This window comes from Triturus cristatus, chromosome 3_2 (assembly GCF_964204655.1).
Source record: "Triturus cristatus chromosome 3_2, aTriCri1.1, whole genome shotgun sequence".
Classification (NCBI taxonomy): domain Eukaryota; kingdom Metazoa; phylum Chordata; class Amphibia; order Caudata; family Salamandridae; genus Triturus; species Triturus cristatus.
Window position 1 is genome coordinate 977259771 of NC_140584.1, and position 23499 is coordinate 977283269.

General features: G+C 53.4%; 1 protein-coding gene across 1 annotated transcript in view; it reads left to right on the forward strand.

The window, feature by feature from the left end:
- RABEP1 (rabaptin, RAB GTPase binding effector protein 1) overlaps window positions 1-23499 on the forward strand; it is a 989154-nt gene that overhangs the window by 277720 nt on the left and 687935 nt on the right. The window contains exon 4 of the mRNA XM_085649558.1: window positions 17493-17653. Coding sequence (XP_085505684.1) covers window positions 17493-17653 — 161 coding nt within the window. The remainder of the gene's footprint in view (window positions 1-17492; window positions 17654-23499) is intronic.

Consider the following 23499-nt stretch of genomic DNA (forward strand, 5'->3'; position numbering starts at 1 on the left):
ACCCTGCCCATTAAACAGCACCTGCCCTTGCCAGTCTTATCGATTTTAAGCAAAACGAACCAAAAACCTTTTGCATTAAGCCATGCCAATTCATCACTGAGCCCAGGTCAGTGCCTGCAGCACCGGGGACAGCCACACATGAGAAGCATTGAACTCGCCCAGCCTTGCCGCCCAGAGCCTTCTGACCTACACCCAACACCAAATGTGGCCTGTTGCATGATTGAACCCATCCAGCAGTGACCCCGCCCATCCACCTGTGAACCCATCCAGCACTGACCACGCCCACCCACCCACCCTTCAACCCATCCAGCACTGACCACGCCCACCCACCCTTCAACCCATCCAGCACTGACCACACCCATCCACCCACCCTTGAACCCGTCAAACACTGACCCACGCACATCCACTCACCCTTCAACCTGTCCAACACTGACCCACACCCACCCACCCTTGAACCATCCAACACTGACCCACGCCCATCCATCCACCCAACCTTCAACCTGTCCAATACTGATCCACGCCCATCCACCCACCCTTCAACCCGTCCAACACTGACCCACGCCCATCCACCCACCCTTCAACCTGTCCAACACTGACCCACGCCCATCTGCCCAGCCTTTAACCCATCCAACACTGACCCACGCCCATCCGCCCACCCTTCAGCCCAGCCAACACTGACCCACGCCCATCCATCCACCACACCCTTCAACCTGTCCAATACTGACCCACGCCCATCCACTCACCCTTCAACCCGTCCAACACTGACCCACGCCCATCCGTCCTTCAACCTGTTCAATACTGAGCCATGCCCATCCACCCACCCTTCAACCTGCCCCACACTGACCCACGCCCATCCACCCAACACTGACCCACGCCCATCCATCCATCCATCCACCCACCCTTCAACCTGTCCAATACTGACTCACGCCCATCGCCCACCCTTCAGCCCAGCCAACACTGACCCACGCCCATCTGCCCAGCCTTTAACCCATCCAACACTGACCCACGCCCGTCCGCCCACCCTTCAACCTGTCCAATACTGACCCACGCCCATCTGCCCACCCTTCAGCCCAGCCAACACGGACCCACGCCCATCCATCCACCACACCCTTCAACCTGTCCAATACTGACCCACGCCCATCCACTCACCCTTCAACCCGTCCAACACTGACCCACGCCCATCCGTCCTTCAACCTGTTCAATACTGACCCATGCCCATCCACCCACCCTTCAACCTGCCCCACACTGACCCACGCCCATCCACCCAACACTGACCCACGCCCATCCATCCACCCACCCTTCAACCTGTCCAATACTGACCCACGCCCATCCACTCACCCTTCAACCCGTCCAACACTGACCCACGCCCATCCGTCCACCCATCAACCCATCCAACACTGACCCACGCCCATCCGCCCACCCTTCAGCCCAGCCAACACTGACCCACGCCCATCCATCCACTACACCCTTCAACCTGTTCAATACTGACCCATGCCCATCCACCCACCTTCCAACCTGTCCAACACTGACCCGCGCCCATCCACTCACCCTTGAACCCATCCTACACTGACCCACGCCCATCCATCCTTCAACCTGTCAAATACTGACCCACGCCCGTCCACCCACCCTTCAACCCATCCAACACTGACCCATGCCCATCCATCCTTCAACCTGCCCCACACTGACCCACGCCCATCCGTCCACCCTTCAACCCATCCAACACTGACCCACGCCCATCCATCCACCACACCCTTCAACCTGTTCAATACTGACCCATGCCCATCCACCCACCCTTCAACCCATCCAACACTGTCTTGCTGCCTTCCATGTCTGATTCGCAACCACCACATCTCTGTTAATGCTCTTGCTTAATCCTTCTCACAGGGCATGCAGGGTGGAATTATTCTGGTCCTGCCGCTGATGCATGAAATGTGACCAGCTGCTGAATGTACTTTCTCATGTGTGTAACTGTTAGACCCGGCCTCGTAGCATGGCTCTTCCTGTCCTCGCACTACCTAACCTGGTACCAGGGACCCCAAGCACACGGTCCAGCCGATCCTTCCCACCAGAACACACACACGCGACCCGGGCATCCCCGTCCATGGCCTCTCTCCTTTCGGCCACCCCGGGCACGCGTGCCCACTCCATGCACCAAGATGGCCGCCCGGCCCCAGCACAACCCGTGCCTAGAGGCGCCACTCCGGCTGGAGGACATCACGCTTCCAGGGGATGAGAGAGGGAGGAGCCGTGTCTATCGCACCTCTGAACTCCCCTGGGACGATGGGTTTCGATTGGCCCTCCGGCCTCCCTGAGGGCTGGCTCCACGCCTGCTGGGTGTCTGGGACTCCTCCCGACCCGGCCCTGAAAGGATCAAAAGACAATGGCAGGAAACCCCGACAAGCGACCCCCAGGTGACAAGACCCCTGCCTGCACAGACTCCGGACATCAAAGAGGGGTCGACCTATAACAAGGGGTGCTCTGGGACTGTCCGGCAGATTCGCCGTGGAACATCTGAGCCCTGCTGAGTGACTCGCGGCTCCCTGAAGATCGTAAGACCTCCGAACTTGTGCTTGAGCCCTGCTGAGTGACTCGCGGCTCCCTGAAGATCGTAAGACCTCCGAACTTGTGCTTGAGCCCTGCTGAGTGACTCGCGGCTCCCTGAAGATCGTAAGACCTCCGAACTTGTGCTTGAGCCCTGCTGAGTGACTCGCGGCTCCCTGAAGATCGTAAGACCTCCGAACTTGTGCTTGAGCCTGCTGAGTGACTCGCGGCTCCCCCAGACTCTCTTTGGTCCCGCCGGACCCTACGACGACACGCGTATCCCCCAGCTCGAGGATTGTGAGCTGTGCGCCGGGTACGCTCCTGCATTTGATCCATATCCCCCAAAGACTGTCCCGCTACCTCCTACCCCCGCCAAGACTCTGTGAGCCCACGCTCTGCTTGTAAATATCTGCCTTGCTGATCATAAAGATCCTACCACTTCGATTTGATAAAGCTTGAATCCTAAGAACCCTCGGTGTGGTGTCTCTTTGTCGTGTGGTGCCGAGTGTACGATCCTAGATACGAGATTCCTCCCCTGCGGAGTCTCCCGCCAGTGCCCGGCTACGATACTTTGAGGGTGGGTCTCAGGACAGTCAGGGCCCCCTCCGGGCCCCTCTGAGGTCGCCTTCTAACATTGGTGGCAAGCGACGGGATTCGGGCCCATAACCTAGAGATCGTACCGTGAACGACTGACGCACTACCGACAAAAATGGCAGAAGGAAGCGCCATGAGCCCCGCAGAAACCAACGCCAACAGGGTGTTCCAGGTGGAACAACTAGAAGAATACACGCACAAAGAACTGAAGCAATTCTGCAAAGAACTTAAAATCGCTACCACCTGTCTCAACACCAAAGAAGATTTGCAGAAAGCACTGAAAGCTTGGGTGGATGCCGGGGCCTCCCGCCCAGAAGGCATGGGGGAGCGACACGACGAAGCAGAACCCCCCCAAGGCGAAAGCAGCAGCAATCAGGTGCGAGGCTTCGTGCCAGACGGGGGCCTTTCCCCGGAAGAACTCGCAGACAGAGAGAGAAGTCGCAATCACGAACTCGAGTTAGCGGCAAAAAAGCTAGCAGTAGAGCAAATGCGCGTACAAGGCGAATTGGAAGAGAAGAAGCTCCAACGGGAGCACGAAGGAAGGAAGCTCCAACTAGAGCACGAACGCAGCTTGAAGGAGATCGAGCTCAAAGCCAGAAGCGAGGAAGGGAGGCCCCCGGGGAACCGAGAGGCGGCCTCCCCGGCGGAACAGAAGGTCCACATCCCCAAGGACGTGGTCAAAGAATATTATAAAAATGATGACATTCAACAATGGTTCAGGGCCTACGAGGTCGCCATGACCTCTCATCGGGTCCCGCAGAAGGACTGGGGGGCAGGGCTGTGGGGACGGTTTCTGAGCGAAGGAAGGGACACCCTGCTCGACCTACCCATCTCCCTGCAGACCTCCTACAGCCACATGAAAGAGGCTCTCCTCACCAGGTACGGCCTCACCCCAGAGATGTACCGTCAGCGATTCCGGGACTGCAGGAAGATCCCGGGCACCACCTGGGTGGAGTATGTAAACTTTTTCAGTCTGGCCTTCGATGGGTGGATCAAGGGCAGCAAGGTCACCACCCTCGAGGAACTCACCGACCTCCTGTTGTGGGAACACCTGGCTGGGAACTGCTTTGTGGAACTGCGCCAGCATCTGCTCGACAGCAAACTCACCGATCCCAGGAAGCTGGCGGTGGAAGCAGACCGCTGGACCAACACCCGGAGCATTGTAGGAGAATACCCCCGAGCCAGTCAGGGACCACCCCGCCAGAGAGGGGGAGGGAACCAGGGAGGGCAGAGAGAGTCCCAGTCGAGTCCCCCGAAGACCCAACCTCCACCTTTCCCGGCGCCCCCCCCACCAGTCTCCGGACCCCCCGGGAGACGAGGGCACCGGGTAACCATCACTTGTTTCCGTTGTCAGAAGCCCGGGCACTACGCCAATGACCCGGAGTGCCCCATGGCCCCCCAGGTCCCCCCTGCTGCAAACCCTGCTAGACAGATAGCCAACGTAGCCCTGGGGGAGGAGGTTGAGGACACCGGGGAGTGGGAACCCGCAGCTATGGCCCTAGTATCCCTGGGAGATAGAGAGATGGTCCCTGGTAGCCTCCTGCCCTCCAACACGAAGAAATACGGGCAGCTCGTCAAGATCAATGGCCACCAAATAGAAGCCCTGCGAGACACCGGGGCCAGCATCACCGGTGTCCTCAGGCACTTAGTCCCCGAGGAGCAGATCCTACCCAACGTCTTTTGCCCCGTAATTTCCGCAGATAATAGAGAGCGTATGTGTCAGGTAGCCCTGGTGCCGTTTGAGTGGGGAGGGGTGATAGGTAAACTGAGGGTTGCCGTAAGAACCTCCCAGCCGGTCGACTGCCTCTTAGGGAACGACCTGGAGAGTTCTCCCTGGAAGTACGTCGAGCGCAAGGCCCACCTAGGAATGATGGGACTCCCCGAGTGGGTGTGCGCCACCACCCGATCTATGTCCGCCCGACTCACCCCCCTGGGGGAAGTCGAGGACACCCCGACCGAGGGAGTCAGAGCAGTCCCCGCCGAGGGTCCTCCCGTCCCCCCATCGGGAGGGTCAGTCGCCAGCGACGAACCCTCACCGTCCGACACCACCCCGGTCCCCGAGTTGGGCGATCTGCCCGAATTGGCCCCGTGGCGCCACGAGGGCGGGCCCACCCGGAAGGAGTTCTGCCGGGAGCAAGCCACCTGTCCTTCCCTGGTCGGACTGCGGCACCAGGCCGAGGGCCAAGCCGCAGGCGACCAAACCGGAACGCACCTAGTTTATTGGGAGAATAACCTCTTGTACAGTGAGCAGAAGTCGGTGGAGCTAGGATCCGGCCGGGTGCTGGTGGTACCCCTACGCTTCCGAGACTTCCTCCTGGGCTTGGCCCACGACGTCCCCCTCGCCGGCCACCTGGGTCAGGACAAGACCTACAGCCATCTCGTGACTCACTTTTACTGGCCTAGAATGAAAGCAGCTGTAGAAGCCCACTGCAAGTCCTGTCCCACGTGCCAGGCTAGTGGGAAGAGTGGGGGGAAGCGCAAGGCTCCCCTCCAACCCTTCCCGGTCGTCAGTACCCCATTCGAACGAGTCTGGATCGACATCGTGGGGCCCCTGGATCCCCCCACCTCCCAAGGTCACCGTTTCATCCTGGTCCTAGTGGATCACGCCACCCGATACCCTGAGGCTATCCCCCTACGCACCGTCACGGCTCCCGTGGTGGGCCGAGCCCTGATGGGGATCTTTTCCCGGGTGGGTTTTCCCCGCGAGGTCGTGAGCGATCGCGGCACTAATTTTATCTCAAAATACATGACGTCCCTGTGGCAACAATGTGGAGTGTCCTATAAGTTCACCACCCCGTACCATCCCCAAGGGAACGGCCTAGTAGAAAGGTTTAACCGGACTCTGAAAGGGATGATCAACGGCCTAGAAGAAGCCCTCCGGCGTAAGTGGGACGTCCTGCTCCCCTGCCTCCTGTTCGCTTACCGGGAAGTCCCACAGAAGTCCTTGGGGTTCAGCCCGTTTGAATTACTCTATGGACACCCCGTCCGAGGTCCCCTCAGCTTGGTTAAGGAAGGGTGGGAGGCAGCACCCCAGACCACCCCACGAGATGTGTTCCAATACGTTCTGGCCCTCCGGAACCAGACCAGGAAGTTCCGAGAGCTGGCCGAGGCCAACCTGGAGGCAAGCCAAGAAGAGATGAAGCGCTGGTACGACCAGAATGCCACTCTGGTCGAGTTCCAGCCGGGCCAGCAGGTATGGGTCATGGCCCCCGTGAAGCCTGGCGCCCTCCAGGACAAGTGGACCGGGCCCTTCAAAGTGATTGAGCGGAAGAGTCCCGTCACGTACTTGGTGGACGTCCAGTCGCCCCGGGATCCCCTGCGGGTCCTACACGTGAACCGCTTCAAGCCTCACTTCGTGCGGACAGAACTGAGCCTCCTGCTGGCCACCGATGACGGGGCCGAAGATGAGTCCGATCCCCTCCCGGACCTCCTGTGTGTCAAGGAGAAGGATGGCTCTGTGGAAGGAGTGAACCTCTCCCCATCCCTCACTGACCAGCAACAAGCAGACTGTCGCCAGCTCCTAGGACAATTCTCCGACCTCTTCTCCCTGATCCCCCGAGTCACCGACTGGTGTGTCCATGACGTGGACACCGGGGACAGCCCGCCAGTAAGACACCGAGCCTACCGAGTCCCTGACCGGGTCCGGTCCTGCATTCAAGCTGAAGTCTCGAAGATGTTGACCCTGGGGGTGATCGAGCCATCCGATAGTCCCTGGGCCAGCCCCGTGGTCCTAGTTCCGAAGGCAGCGACCCCCGGTGTCGCCCCCGAGCTCCGATTCTGCGTGGACTACCGGGGGCTCAATGACGTCACCCGGGCCGATGCCCACCCCATTCCCCGAGCCGACGAGCTCATTGACCGACTCGGGGCGGCCCGGTTCCTCAGCACATTCGACCTCACCTGCGGATACTGGCAGATTGCGCTCACAGAGGAAGCCAAGGAGCGGTCCGCCTTCTCCACCCCAGATGGGCATTATCGCTTCCGCGTAATGCCCTTCGGAATGAAAAATGCCCCGGCCACCTTCCAGCGACTGGTGAATAGGGTCCTGGCCGGGATGGAACAGTTCAGTGCGGCCTATCTAGACGACATCGCCGTTTTCAGTTCCGGATGGAGTGAGCACCTCCAGCACCTCCGGAGAGTGCTAACCGCCCTGCGCCAGGCAAGCCTCACAGTAAAAGCCAGCAAGTGCCAGATTGGGCAAGGATCAGTAGTCTACCTGGGGCACCAGGTCGGGAGCGGTCAGGTCGCCCCTCTACAGCCGAAGATCGACGCCATCCTAGCCTGGGAACCACCCAAACGGAGGTCCGAGCCTTCCTGGGCCTCACTGGCTACTACCGAAGATTCATCCGGGGGTATGGCAGCCTGGTTGGCCCCCTCACCGAACTCACATCCAAAAAACAGCCCAAGAGGGTGCAGTGGACGACTGCCTGCCAGGAAGCGTTCGATGCCCTAAAGAAGGCCATGTGCACGGCCCCCGTCCTCCAGGCTCCCGACTACTCCAAGGAGTTTGTAGTCCAAACCGATGCCTCCGAGCATGGTATTGGAGCCGTCCTGTCCCAGGTGAATGATCAAGGCCTAGACCAGCCCATCGCCTTCCTCAGCCGGCGGCTGTTGCCCAGAGAACAGAGGTGGAGCACCATTGAGCGCGAAGCATTTGCCGTAGTCCGGGCCCTCAAGAAGCAGCGCCCTTACCTGTTTGGCACCCATTTCAAGGTCCAAATCGACCATCGGCCCTTGCGATGGCTCATGCAGATGCGAGGAGAAAACCCCAAGCTACTGCGGTGGTCAATCTCCCTCCAGGGGATGGATTTCACCGTAGAACATCGCCCTGGTACGGACCACGCCAACGCTGACGGCCTCTCCCGGTTCTTCCGCCTCAGCGAAGAGAACCCCCCAAGATGATGGGTAGTTCTCTCCGGCTTTCAGCTGGGGGGGACGCGTGTTAGACCCGGCCTCGTAGCATGGCTCTTCCTGTCCTCGCACTACCTAACCTGGTACCTGGGACCCCAAGCATACGGTCCAGCCGATCCTTCCCACCAGAACACACACACGCGACCCGGGCATCCCCGTCCATGGCCTCTCTCCTTTCGGCCACCCCGGGCACGCGTGCCCACTCCATGCACCAAGATGGCCGCCCGGCCCCAGCACAACCCGGGCCTAGAGGCGCCACTCCGGCTGGAGGGCATCACGCTTCCAGAGGATGAGAGAGGGAGGAGCCGTGTCTATCGCACCTCTGAACTCCCCTGGGACGATGGGTTTCGATCGGCCCTCCGGCCTCCCTGAGGGCTGGCTCCACGCCTGCTGGGTGTCTGGGACTCCTCCCGACCCGGCCCTGAAAGGATCAAAAGACAATGGCAGGAAACCCCGACAAGCGACCCCCAGGTGACAAGACCCCTGCCTGCACAGACTCCGGACATCAAAGAGGGGTCGACCTATAACAAGGGGTGCTCTGGGACTGTCCGGCAGATTCGCCTTGGAACATCTGAGCCCTGCTGAGTGACTCGCGGCTCCCTGAAGATCGTAAGACCTCCGAACTTGTGCTTGAGCCCTGCTGAGTGACTCTCGGCTCCCTGAAGATCGTAAGACCTCCGAACTTGTGCTTGAGCCCTGCTGAGTGACTCGCGGCTCCCTGAAGATCGTAAGACCTCCGAACTTGTGCTTGAGCCCTGCTGAGTGACTCGCGGCTCCCTGAAGATCGTAAGACCTCCGAACTTGTGCTTGAGCCTGCTGAGTGACTCGCGGCTCCCCCAGACTCTCTTTGGTCCCGCCGGACCCTACGACGACACGCGTATCCCCCAGCTCGAGGATTGTGAGCTGTGCGCCGGGTACGCTCCTGCATTTGATCCATATCCCCCAAAGACTGTCCCGCTACCTCCTACCCCCGCCAAGACTCTGTGAGCCCACGCTCTGCTTGTAAATATCTGCCTTGCTGATCATAAAGATCCTACCACTTCGATTTGATAAAGCTTGAATCCTAAGAACCCTCGGTGTGGTGTCTTTGTCGTGTGGTGCCGAGTGTACGATCCTAGATACGATATTCCTCCCCTGCGGAGTCTCTCGCCAGTGCCCGGCTACGATACTTTGAGGGTGGGTCTCAGGACAGTCAGGGCCCCCTCCGGGCCCCTCTGAGGTCGCCTTCTAACAGTAACCTTACAGCTTGTGTGCTGCATGGCTAAACACTTATAAGATCCCAAAGGCGAGATCTATTGGCTATGCCAATGCTTGTTATGGTATGGGGGAGGCACTATACACGTGGAACACCTTGCGCATGCTGTCACATAACTTTTTCAATGGAGTCTCTTGAAGTGAATTTGGAAGGAGGAGCACACATTTGGCTTGATGAACCTGGTTGGGCCACAAGTTTTTTTTAAATATATAAATAAAACCTTTATATGACAGTGTGTCTGTATGTGTTTGTAAATATAAACACTGCTTTGCAATGAACAGAAGTTGGAAAAATTAATTTGTGTGGCAAGGTGCAGTGTCTGTTTTCTGTGTCACCTTTTAGAATTAGTTGCTGCGGTGGTGGGGCACAAGGAGGCACAGGACGAACTGAGCTGGAGCACAGGCCCCGGCTGGCCCCCTTTTAGAGACACTACAGATATTTTTAATAGAAACCAGTGTTGCAAATCGTTCTGCATCGAGGTGGCCATAGTGCTGCTGGCTCACACATAATTAATTGACATGAAACACCGTTTTCACTGAAAAAGCTGTAGAAATGTCGGTTTGTGTTCAGTATACATTGTAACACTTCATTTCAGTTTGTTGGTGCGTGTAAGCTCGTAAACTGTATTTAAACGTTCTAATAAGTGGAGGTGCACATCTAAAGTCAAATCAAAAGCTTGTAAAGAGGAAAATTAAAATATGGGATGAACCTTTGCCCCTTGCTCAGTAGTGCTTCTTAACACTCTTTTTCTAATAATCATATAAGGTCTGGCAACAGCTGCACAGTCAATTATTACCTCAAGGAAGACCGCGATGACCAAAGTAGATAACTGGAACTAACAAAATTAAGCCTGAAGTATGGTTAGACCCGTGAGTCAGTGCACACTTAAAGGACGCTAGAGTAAGGCCATGTAGATTAAAGGAACAACTCTGCCATTGGACCAGTGACCTGAAGGATGACCTGAAACTTGATGGCTTTGAACCCCAACTTTCACCACATGCATGTCACTTGGATTTCCTTTGGACATCAACCTCATGTCCAAGGAACTGTGCAGAGCCAAAAAAGACAGCCTTACACTAGCTCTCTCTTCAAAAGAAAGTGAAACCGTTTCTTCTAAAGAGTGACTTCAAAACCTCTTTTTAGGCTCTTGTATGCTAGCATCTGGTGGTGGTAATGCCCTGCTCCATTGCCTCCCAGACTCCATAGTGGCATCCCTTAAGAGCATACTACAGCATGTCTCATCCAGAGGAAATATGATCACATCAGCCACATCTTGATGGAACTCCATTAGCTCCCCTTGCCTGCCTACTTCATTATCTGATAGACTTCTAGCTGCAGATTCCTTACCTTTGAATTTCCCAGGCGTCAGGCTGGGTCCGGAAATATTTGCGGAGCAATACCTCTCTACTGGCTCTATTCGGCTCTGTGTGTTGTCGAGGACGTCTGTAGCGTCTGTTATGACATCTTGGTGCATACATAGGCACCACCCAGGCACGCAGACGTCTGTTCATTTCTTTCTGTGCCAGTAAAGGGCTGATCTGGGAAGAGCTACCCCTCTGCAGCTTTTTGTCGGGCTTTTTTCTCAATTTTTGTCTCAATTTTTGACGACTTCGTGTGCGAGGGATGTCTGGTAGGAAGACTGGTTTTAAACCGTGCGGGACTTGTTCTCTCCACCTACAGTGGCTACGGAGGAGGAGGCGTCCTATGTTATGGTGGTTAAGAGGGCAGCTGAGGTCCTTGGACTGGAACTGTCCTCAGTGCAGGTCAGGACTAATCTCCTGACTGAAGTGCTTCAACCTGGGGCTTCCACCTCTGAACCCCTTTTGCCCTTTAATGAGGCACTTACGGACGTCCTACTAAGAACTTGGTCCAAGCCTAGCACATAAGATATTTGCACGCCGCCATCTCCCAGCACCGGGTGACCCACAGTTCCTCAGCCAACACCCCACCCCAGAAAGTTTGGCGGTGCAGGCCTCTACTTCCTAGGGCACATTCCCTTCTGCCCCTCCGGATAGGGAGTCCATGAGACTGGATTCTTTGGGAGAGAAGATGTTTTCTTCTTCCAGTCTGGCATTGCGGTCGTGGAATACCGCATGCTTATTGGGCTGTTTCTCCCACTCTTTGGGAAACGGTTTCACAAGTGCTGCCACAAGTCCCGGAGGAAGCCCGGGCTGTGCTCTTCCAGGCTGTCAAGGACAGGAGAGATGTGGCAAAATTCACCATTCAGTGTGGTTTGGATATGACCGATTCGCTGGGCAGGTCTATTTCAACGATGGTGGCCTTGAAGCGCCACGCCTGGCTTTGTACTTCTGGCTTCTCTGGGGATGTCCAAGCCAATTTGATGGAATCCGCCTGTTTGGGGAAAAGGCTGACTCGGCCCTGTTCAGGTTCAAGGACTTGCGAGCTACGGCCAGATCCTTGGGCCTCTCGTCCACTCCTCGTGACCAGTCTTCCTTTCGTGCCAACGGAAGGGGTTTCCAACCACGTCTACCCTATTCTAGCCACCGTCCCGCACAGACTACCCAAGCAGTACGTGGACGTGGCACATTCTGTCCTTGGAATGGAGGTCAGAAGTCGTCCACCACACTGCCCCCAGCAGCCGCAGTCTCCAAGCACTCCTAGGCTGATTATGCTGGACCACGCTACTCCAGTGGGTGGGAGAATTCGTCATCTGCCCCGCTGGAGATTTATAACAGACAAGTGGGTCTTGCAGATCGTCTTCCTTTCCTTTCCTCCTACTATCTCCTACTATTCTGACAACTCAGGAATGGCTGGCGGAGGATCACTTAAAGCTGCTCCAAGAGGAAGTTACGACTCTTTTGGCCAAAGGAGTTATAGAAAGGGTTCCAGTTTCAGAAGTAGGCAGTGGCTGTTATTCCTGCTACTTTCTGATTCCGAAGAAGAACAAGGGGCTTCGACCCATTTTGGATCTTCGGACCGTCAATCTCTTCCTCAAAAAGGAGAAATTCAAAATGCTCACATTGGCTCAGGTCTTGTCTGTCTTAGACCAAGGAGACTGGATGGTAGCCCTGGACCTGCAGGATGCCTATTTTCACATTCCCATCCTGCCGGGCCACAGGCATTACCTGCGGTTCAAGGTAGGCCATGAGCAATTTCAGTTTACTGTGCTCCCCTTCGGCTTTACCAGTGCCCCTCGGGTGTTCACCAAGGTGATGGCGGTGGTTGCAGATCTGCGCAGGTTAGGGATTTGTCTTCCCCAACCTAGACGACTGGCTGTTGAAGGCGACCTTGTCCCAGGTAATCGTCTCCCACTTCCAGGGTACGGCGGGCTTCCTGCTTTGGCTGGGGTTCTCTATAAACGTGTCGAAATCACACCTGACTCCTTCTCAGACGCTCCCTTTCATTGTAGCTGTTCTGGACACAGTGCAGTTTATGGCTTATGCTCCCAAGCAGCGAGTCAAGGATATTCAGGTTATGATTCCAATATTTCAGCCTCTATCTTGGATTTCGGTGAGGTTGACTGAGGCTGTTGGGCCTCATGGCCTCCTGCATCCTGTTGGTAAGACACGCGAGATGGCAAATGCGGGCTCTGCAGTGGGACTTGAAGTTCCAATGGGCACAGCATCAGGGGAACCTCACCGACATGATTCAGATCTCAGAAGGATCTGCAGTGTTGGTTAACAAACCAAGATTGGGTCAAAGGCAGACCTCTCTCCCTTCCCCAAACGGATCTCACAATCGTGACGGATGCGCCACTTCTGGGATGGGGCGGCCACATGGGAGAGATGAAGATCAGGGGGTCACTGGTCTCCGGCAGAGATGGGCTCCACAACGGTGTTGGAGCTCCGAACGATTCATTTGGCATTGAAAGCATTTCTTCCCTCTATCAAGGGGAAGTTGGTGCAGGTGTTCACGGACTACTCCACCGTCATGTGGTACTGCAACAAGCAAGGCGGGGTGGGGTCATGGATCCTTCGTCACGAGGCCTTGCATCTCTGGACATGGGTGGAACATCTGGGCATAACCCTGGTGGTTCAACACCTGGCAGGTTCTCTGAAATCCAGGGCAGACGATATCAGCCGTAGATGTCTAGCGGATCACCAATGGTGTCTCCAGTCGGAGGTGGCGCAAGGTCTCTTTCAGCAGTGGGGAGAAACTTGGTTACATTTGTTCGCCTCCGAAGAGAAAGCACAATGTCAGCAGTGCTGCGCGCAGGAGTTTCCAAGGCGGCTATCGCTTGTTGACGCGTTTCGTTGCGAGTGGAGCTCAGGCCTGTTGTACGCCTTTCCGCCCATACCACTCCTACCCAGGGTTCTGAAGAAGATCAGGAGCGACCGGGCCCAAGTCTATACGCCTTTCCTACTTCTGCCCAGAGTGCCGAAGATCAAGCGCGACCGGGCCAAAGTCATTCTTGTGGCGCCGGACTGGGCAAGGAGAGTCTGGTATCCAGACCTTCTGAGCATAAGTGTCGATCCTCCGATCAGGCGGCCCCATCGGGAGGATCTTCTGTCGCAGCAGCAGGGGAGGGTTCGCCACCAGAGCCTGTCAACTCGGCGCCTCGATGCGTGGAGATTAAGCGTCGCCAGTTGATGGCTTTTGACCTTCCTCCCGAGGTCTGTAATGTTGTTCTGGCGGCCAGGTGTTCCTCCACTAAGTCGGTATGCGCCTGCCTTTGGCAGAAATTTGTATTATACTGTACAGAAAGGTCTATTGACCCTCTTTCTGCTCCTCTTTCTACTGTACTTTTATTCATTCTGACCCTTGCCCAGCAGGGCTCTGCTTTGGGTACTCTCTAGGGTTACCTTTCTGCTCTGTATACTGGTTTTTGCGGCTGCCAGACCAACCTTCTCTCTTTAAATCCCCTATTGTAAATTGATTTCTAAAAGGGCTGGTTCACTTGTTTCCACTCACGCCCTTTATTATGCCACAAGGGAACCTTAATTTGGTCCTCACTTATTTTAGGTGCGCTCCTTTTTGAGCCTTTGCACAATTGTCCCCTCCGGTTGTTGACCATCAAAACAGCCTTCTTAGTGGCGATTACATCGGCTCTGAGGGTGAGTGAGTTACAGGCATTATCCAGCTCACCTCCTTATTTTATGTCTTTTCAGGACAAGGTGGTGCTTCACACCAGGGCATCTTTTTTTACCAAAGGTTGTGACCCCATTCCATCTGGGTCAGTCCATCACTTTGCCCACCTTCTTTGCTCCCCCACATCCCTCTATTGAAGAAGAGCGTCTCCACCGACTGGACCCAAAAAGAGCGTTGTCGTTCTACCTTGACTGCACAAGAGTTCCGGGTGGATGACCAACTCTTTGTGGGGTATGTGGGAGCAAAGAAGGGAAAGGCAGTGCAGAAAAGAACCATCTCTCGCTGGGTTGTTGTCTGCATTAAAATTTGTTATGCCTTGGCAAAGAAGCAGCCCCCTGAGGTATTAAGGGCCCATTCCACCAGGGAAAAGGCTGCTACTACAGCTTTGGCATGGGGTGTCCCTGGTCAAGATATCTGTCAGGCAGCGACGTCAGCATCATTGCACACGTTCGCGAAACATTATTATCCTGATGGTCAAATGCTCAGGGACGGGTACTTTGCCCATTTAGTCCTGCAAGACTGTTTAGTCTAGTCCATGAGTCCGCAACCCACCACAGGGATGGTATGGCTTGTGTATCTGATTCAAAGGTAAGGAATCTGCAGCTAGAAGGCTCTATCGGATGAACAAGTTACTTCCCTTCGGTAACGCATTATTTGGTAGAGACTTTATCTAGCTGCGGATTCCTTACAGCCCCACCCACGCCCTTTATTATGCCACAAGGGAACCTTAATTTGGTCCTCACTTATTTTAGGTGCGCTCCTTTTGAGCCTTTGCACAATTGTCCCCTCTGGTTGTTGACCATCAAAACAGCCTTCTTAGTGGCGATGACATCGGCTCTGAGGGTGAGTGAGTTACAGGCATTATCCAGCTCACTTCCTTATTTTATGTCTTTTCAGGACAAGGTGGTGCTTCACACCAGGGCATCTTTTTTACCAAAGGTTGTGACCCCATTCCATCTGGGTCAGTCCATCACTTTGCCCACCTTCTTTGCTCCCCCACATCCCTCTATTGAAGAAGAGCGTCTCCACCGACTCAGGAACGGGCACTTTGCCCATTTAGTCCTGCAAGACTTTTTAGTCTAGTCCATGAGTCCGCAACCCACCACAGGGATAGTATGGCTTGTGTATCTGATTCAAAGGTAAGGAATCTGCAGCTAGAAGGCTCTATCAGATGAACAAGTTACTTACCTTCGGTAACGCATTATTTGGTAGAGACTTTATCTAGCTGCGGATTCCTTACAGCCCCACCCATGCCTCCCCACTTTGGGACTGATGTTGTAGGCCTAGGGATTCTCCCCTTTCAGAGCCCTAGTTTTGCACATGTTTGTCAGTCACTTCGTGGCTCTGCACTTCTGAGGTGGAAAAGTGAACAGTACTGATGTCCGCGCGCCTGGGTGGCGCCTATGTAGGCACCGCGACGTCATAACCGATGCAACTGATGACACACGGAGCCGAATGGAGCCACCCGACGTTGCGCGCTAGGGGTATTGCTCACCAAAAGTTTCCGGATCCAGCCTGACGCCTGGGGAAATTCAAAGGTAAGGAATCTGCAGCTAGATAGTCTCTACCAGATAATGCGTTACCGAAGGTAAGTAACTTGTTCTTCAAAACCAGTAACATAATTTACAAAGCAATCATTGCAGCAGCCCCATTTATCTTGCAGGCAAGTTCATCATCTCTGGTGGCTCTTGCTACAACCACTGTCAGGCCACCATCAGACTGAAGTCTAAGAAGTGCACAAAAAACAAGGCAGCATGCCTTTTCCATTTATTCACACAGGATCTGTAACAAAATGCATGTATCCATAAGGACCACCTAAATGCTGCTCTAATCTAGGAAAGAGTTGAAGAGACACCTCTTTAAAGAACTCTACATCACAATGTGGGAACAGGGCATTAACAAGCTACCTCTCCTATCACTGTTTGACTGCATGTTTGTCTTTAACCCTCAACAGCGTTCTGCTGCCTTTTTGGCTAAGTTCAGTTAGTACAAATACCACATTCTTATATACATACAGACAGACCAATGGAACGCCAAACTATTTATTTAGATCCCAAAGATGAATAAACTATTCCTTCAGGAAATAAATAATGGCATCAAGTTGTGCTAAGAATCCATAAAGGAGTGGCCTGATAAAGAGCTTCAGTCTGAAGGCCTTGGGTATGTGGGGGCGGGGAGGATAGCTAGTGATAGCTCATCCAAATATGTAGTCAGGACAATGGTGTTCAACTGTTCTGCGCTCCGGGTGCGTCCCTATGCTGATGATCGCAGACTGGACTGCATCGGTAGTGCTTACAGTGCACTTTTGGTAAGTGAGAAGGAGGAGCTGCCAGGCCAACCCACAACCAGCAGTAGTAATCCCAATGTCCCTCACAGGGTAGTCCGTCGTTTCCACTTGGGAAAGACTGAAGAAGTGGCAAAAAGATAGTAACTTGAAAAAAGCATGATCAAAGAATGACGGAAAAGGCCCAGGCGATCGCAAAATATACAGGGAGCCAAGAAATAATCAAAGAGTTTTTGTATTTTTGTAAGCCAAGTTGCAGAGCTAACTTGATTAGTGGGTTGGCTATAGCCTTAGACAGTTCTACAATGCCCATGCTGCAGCTGCCATTAAAGGGCTGTATGCTTCATGTTTCATTATACTGCTACATAATTGATTCAGAGGATGTAAATCCGTGCAAAAGCCAGTCCAGAGAATAAAGGTTACCCATCCTAATCCACAGTACCCAGCATTTTCTCAGAGGTCAACGTGATTTCCCCAGCCCCACCACCTCAGCACCCTGCGACCTTTCGTTTGCCATACAACTCTTTTTGTACCCTCCAAACTCCAGAGTTAAATACATGATCTGGTGGCAGAACTGAATACGAACCCACTCTTAGGTTGGAGTTTCACAGGCCCACTTAAGGTGAATGTACCATTTTTAAAGTTGTTTTAATACGGCTGTTACAGTATTTTAAATGTGTATAATGTTTTCTTATTCATCCCCCTGTTTTGCAAGTGTTATCTTTCTCCGTTTGTCATTTTGTTAGGTGATCTGGAAACTGAAAAATGTAATTTGAATGGACCCTGTGGTTTGTGTTAATGGTGCATAACTTAAATAATTGTATGGTCATCCCACTTAACAAGTGCATGTGTGTTGTACAGATACGGTCCGGGAATATGAAATACAGTATCATCACAGACTTGAGCAAGAACGAAGTCAATGGGGACAGTATCGGGAGAAAGTAGAGAGAGAAATAGCAGAATTAAGACGAAGGCTGTCTGAAGGCCAGCAAGAAGAAAATCTTGAAAATGAAATGAAAAAGGTGCACAAGATAATTGACTCCTTATTTGATTTGATATGTAATTCCGTAATCATGTTCTTTCATTTCAAAGTTGAACAGTTTTTCTTTAAAAAAAAAAAAAATGATTGCAAACATTTTTAACATACTTTATTGAGATGTATGTGTGTATGTATATGTGTGTATGTGTGTGTGTGTGTGTGTGTGTATATATATATATATATATATGTGTTACAGGGACGTTATAGTTGGTCACTCGTACAAAACCAGAGAAATTCATTTGTTCTAGTTAGTGAGCTAACTTTTAACTCATGTCCCCGCAATGCACTGCTTATGACCTCACATATTACATCACTCATGACATGGTCAGTGACATCATCCAGTGACTGAGTGTTTTAAAAAAGTTTGAGTGTTAAATATATTTGCAAAGGTATATTGGTGACTCGGTGGGTGTATGAGTGCCTGTATGGAGGATTCAGTGGGTGCGTGACTGACTGTATAAGTGAGTGATTAGTTGTCTCAGTTAATGTTTGGGTGAGTGACTAGGTTGTGTGAATGTGTGTATCCGACTGTCAGTTGGTGTCTAAGTAGCTGTATGGGTATGTGAGTGGCTGTATGGGTTATTGATTGGTTGTCGTGAGTACCTGTATTGGTATATGAGTATCCGTGTGTGTGGGTTAGGGGATTTGTGACTGCCTGCATAGATAAGTGAGTGGGTGAGTCAGTGGCTGTATGGGTGAGTGAGTGTGTCTGTGATGGGCTGTATGGGGTGACTGAGTGGGTGTATGGCTGGGTGGGTGAGTGAATGGATGTGTCAGTGGTATATGGGTGAGTAACTACATATGTGAAAGGCAGTATAGGTGAGTTTTGAAGTATATGAGCGAATGTATGTGTGAGTGATTGTGAGAGTGGCTGTATGGGTGAGCGTGTGCTTGTCATGTCAGTGAATGTATAGGTGAGTGAGTATGTGTTAGCATCTGTATGAATAAGTGAGTAGGCGTGTGTATAACTGTATAGGTGAGTTAGTGCCTGTGTCATTGACTATGGGTGAGTGAGTAGGTGTGTGAGTAGCTCGATGGGTGATTGACAGTATGTGATTGACTGTATGGGTGTATGAGTGGATATATTAGTGGCTGTATTAGTGAGGGAGTTGGTGTATGAGTGACTGTACGGGTGAGTGGGTGGATGTATGTGTAGACCTGTGAATCAGTGAGTGGGCGTGATAGTACTGGTATGGGTGTGTCAGTGGTTTTGAGAGTGGTAGTGTGGAAGCTGGAGTGGGTGTATGAAAGTTTATATTGGGGTGTGAATGGGTGCATCGAAGATTCTGTGGATGAGGTCATCAGTGATGTCATTTGAGATGCCATCAGTGATGTCATAGACCATGTCATGAGTGGTGTATAATGTGAGGTCATAAGCAGTGCATTGTCGGGGCGTAAGTTATAGTTAGCTCACTAACTATAACAGCTGAATTTCTCTGGTTTTGTTTGTCTGCCTAACTATAACGTTCCTGTAACCTTTGGTTTTTTTCTGTGAATTTCTAAGGTTTTTTAAATTCCTTTTCCTAACTATAACGTCCCAGTAACCTATGGTTTTTACATTGAATTTCTAAGGTTTTTTTAAATGCTAATTCCTAACTGTCTCATCATTGTGACCTTTCATTTTTTTAAATTAATTTCTATGTTTTTTTTAACTAGTAGTCACATTTGCAGAGTGGTGGAGAAAGGTTACTGGACCTCCGACTAGCGCTCACGAATCCTGCTGTGTTGGACTTACAAGAGGTACCAGGAGGGCTTCTTGACCCCAAGGTCCCTCAGGAGTAGAGTGGACTTCATGCCCCATCCAGTAGTGCACCATGAGTTGTGTTTGCAGAGTGGTGGAGAATAGGGGCATGGCCTCTGAAGATCTCTTAGCAATCCTGCTGTGTGGAAATTATTGAAGATAACAGGAGGGGTAGTTGGTCCCCAAGGACGTTATTGGGGGCCAACTACTCCTCTAGTAAGTCCCGCTCAGCAGGATTGTTGAGATCTGGTAGGAGGCCAAGCCCCATTTCTCCACCACTCTGCAAAAGTGCCTCCTGGTGCACTACTAGTAGGGGGGATGAAGTCCCCTTGGCTATTGAGGGTCCTTGGAGGTCATCTACCCCTCCTGTTACCTCAAGTAAGACCCACACCGCTAGATTGCTGAGAGGTCATCTGGGGAAAAGCCCCCTTTCTCCACCACTTTGCAATCGTGCCTCCTGGCGCACTCCTAGTTGGGAGAAGAAATCCACTTTAGTACTGAGGCCCTCAGGAGTCAAGGGTACCTCAGCTACCCCCCCCCCCCTCCCCCACGAGTGCGCTGAGAGGTGTGTTTGCAGAGTGGTGAGGAAGGAGGGGGTGGCCTCTGATCACCTCTCAGCATTCCCACTGTGTGGGGCTTGCTGGAGGTAACAGGAGGTCTTGTTGGCCACTAAGGGCCCTCAGCAATGAAGGGGACTTCATCCCCCAACCAGCAGCGGGCCAGAAGGCATGTTTGCAGAGTGGTGGTGAAAGGGGGCGGGGCCTCTAGAGAGTTGCTGGCTTTTTTTCTTCTGTTTTTTAGGAAGGGGTTCTCGTGGCTCCCCTTCCCTGGGCTGATTTGGGCTTGCTCCATTTTTAAATTCTCTTGAAAAAAGATAAAAAAATAAGGGGGGGGGCGCCTCATGGCCTCCCTCCCGGGCTAATTTTAGCCCCGGGGACCCAATGACCGGCCTTTCTTTTTTTTATTTTTTATATTACTATACATTTATTTTTAAAGGAAGGGGGGCTGCGTGGCCCCCTTCTCTGTGCCGATTTTTGCCCCATGGATCCTAACCCCGGGGCCTGGCCTGTAGTGTGGGTGACCTGGTCCCACCCTGGGCACCCACATTTAAAACGTTGGGGACTGCTGGGGGAGCCTCAAGGCCCCTGTGGTCCCTGCTGACTCCCTGCCTCCTGCGGGAGCCAGCACTGCTTTGAGACCCAGGACTCTGCTAACATGCCGCTCCCTGGATCTCAAAGCAATGTGTCTGTTTCCCTGCTCGCTTCACAGCGGGCAGGGAAACAGACATTCTCTTCTTTCTGCAAGCGAGAGAATTTTTGCTCTCGCTTGCTGAAAGCAGAGAGTTTGATATGGCTTAAGCCATAACAAACTGCAATATCCCGGGGGTGGGCACCACCGGACATTGTCGGAGCAGGCCCTGGGTAGGGAGGGGCGGTCCCCAGGGCCATGTACGGATCTAGGAGGGGGGGGCCCACGTGCCCCCCCTTCCTTCCTTAGCGGCCTACTCCGGGGAGGTGGCAGTCCCTAGGGCCAAGAACGGGCCATGCTGCCCCCCTCCCATTTTTTTAATATACAGTTTGGCTCCGGGGAGGTGGTGGCCCGGGCTGTGGTGCGTCTGTGAGCCCCTTCCCACAAAATGTTAGAGCCCCTGTTTGGTGGTGGTCCCATTTCATTAGCCTATGGGAAGGTGGCGATCCCCGGGGCTCAGGGGAGGCACGCACTTTTTATATAGTAAGCACTCGGGAGGTGGTCCCTGGGGTTGCGCGGGCCGTGTGGGCCCCCGCAACCTCTTTCATTATGTTGCCCTGGGTAGGTGGTGGGAGTCGCTGATCCAACAGGTCTCCTTCCCAAAATTTTCTTTTTTAAAAGGCCCTGGTGGGATCCCTGTGGACCTCTCCCCTTCACCCCCCTCCAGGCCTAAGGGGTCTGCGTATTTCTATCCTGCCCCTTTTTCTTATTTTTTAAATGTTTTTTCTTATGACTCGGTTCAACCAAGTAACAAGATAGCTGCCAGCACTTCCCGGTTTGAAGTGTTGGCAGCCAATCAGATCTTAAGCACGAGATCGTCAGGGGTCGCGAATCCACCATGGCTTCACTTGTATATATGAGAAATCTTTGAATTTCTCAGCAACTACTGAAGGGATTTACACCATTTAACAAAAGTAAGCGCATTCTAGACTAAGAACTACTTTTCTATCAAATTTGGTGTAGTTCCAAGAGGATTAAGTGGTAAGGCCTGCCAGCGCTTTTAGCTTTCGTGACCATGGGGGTAATGTTGAGCGCTGTGACGGGGTGTCAAGGAGGGACGCTACACGAGGTCTTGGTATATGTGGTTTTATTGATACGAGTTTTCTCTTAGTCCGGCTGGTTAACCTTTCCCTCGGAAAGGTGGCGGGATCCGTGGTGTCTAGACCTCCGTGGGCCTCTCGTCTGGTCTGGTTCCCTCTGTTGGCCCTTTCTCCGGTCGCGATGTCGCCTCCCGGTACGCCCCAGAAGAAGAGAAAGACAAGGGACGAGATTAGTCTCGATCTCTACAGGCGCGTCACCTACCACCAGGGACCGGGAGTGAGGAATCACCTTCAGTGTGTGCAACAGAAACGTCGACTAGAGTGTCAGTAACGGTGAGGGGTTTATAACTAAAGAATAGGGGGATAGCTTTAAACTACGGTCGTTCGGTTAACGCGGGTACTCCCGCCTTCCCATCCAACCCGCTACCCGGTCCCGTACCTGTCCAAGCCACGCTCCTCCCCTGGGAACGTGGCGGGGTGCTTCGCGGGGTCCGTAGCCGCTGGTCCTCTCGACTCTCTCTCCTCCGTTCTCCGCCTGCTCTGGTTCTCTGGCCTTGTCCGTGTCCTCGTTTCCTTCGCCGCTCCGTTAGTCTCCGTCCTTCCTCCTGGAATCGCCGTCCGTCCACTTCCTGGTTCCTCCCCCTTTTGGAGTCCCGGGCTGCGTGACGTCGTCTAGGGGAGGGGCTTGTGATCCCAGATCGTCCCATTTAAAGGGCACCGCATCGGCTAATAGTAGCCGGTCTTCAGTATCCGATGCCCACTCGTCCTGTTGAGAGGGGAGAACGTTAGGAACACGCGATACCGGGGTCCACCAGTCCGTTCCCCCTTGTGCCCCCTGATCCGACCGTAGGGTCCCGTCACAAGTGCCCATTCTATCTCCGGGAGCAGAGCCACCCAAATCCAAAGGTACTTGAAGGACTGTCTACTGATGGGGATATTCGATTGTCAGTCGAAGCACGCCCTAGAAAGATGGAGGGGGACCCGGGTAGATTTAGCCGGGTTAAGTCGCAAGCTTGAAACTCTCTTGAAGGCCTGAAGAACCTCCAGGTAGCAGGGACCAGAGCTCTCTGGGTCGGCCAAGAAGAGTAGGACATGTTCTGTGTATAAGGCAATTTTGTGCATGTGGTGGGGAACCCAAGACCAGCCCAGGATTCGGGGATCATTTTGTATGAGGGAGGCCAGGGGCTCCATGGCCAGCGCAAACAAGAGGGGCGAGAGGGGGGCACCCCTGGCGCGTACCTCTCCGGATTGAGAATGCCTTTGAGATGGCACTGTTGGTGAGGACCCTGGCTTTGGGCTTGGAGTACAGGACTCGGAAAATGTGTCGGAAATGGGGGCCAAAACCCATACTCACAAGGTCACCCTCCAGGTACCTCCAGTCCACCGTGTCGAAGGCCTTCTAGAAGTCTATCAGTAAGAGTGCCAGGTACATTGTGAGAAGGTGGCTGTGAGCCAAAGCGAGGTGAAGGCGCCGTATGCAGTGTCTGGTACCGCTGCTGGCATGAAGCCGCACTGATCGGGTCGACCAGCCTGTGCAAGAGGGGACAGAGAAGCTGGGCCAGGGCCATGGCAAAGATCTTGATTTCAGTATTAATTAAAGAGATTGGGCGGTAGTCCGCACAGGTGGCATAGGGCAGTTGGCTCTTTGGGATTACGATAGTGGCCACGTCGGTCTCGGAGGTAAAGAAACTCTTCTCGGCGACGTGTTGAGAGTTCTACCAGTTGAGGCACCAACAAATCCCTGTAGGCCACATAATATTCTTGTGGGAAGCAAATGGTCCCCTGTATCTCCTCTGGGGT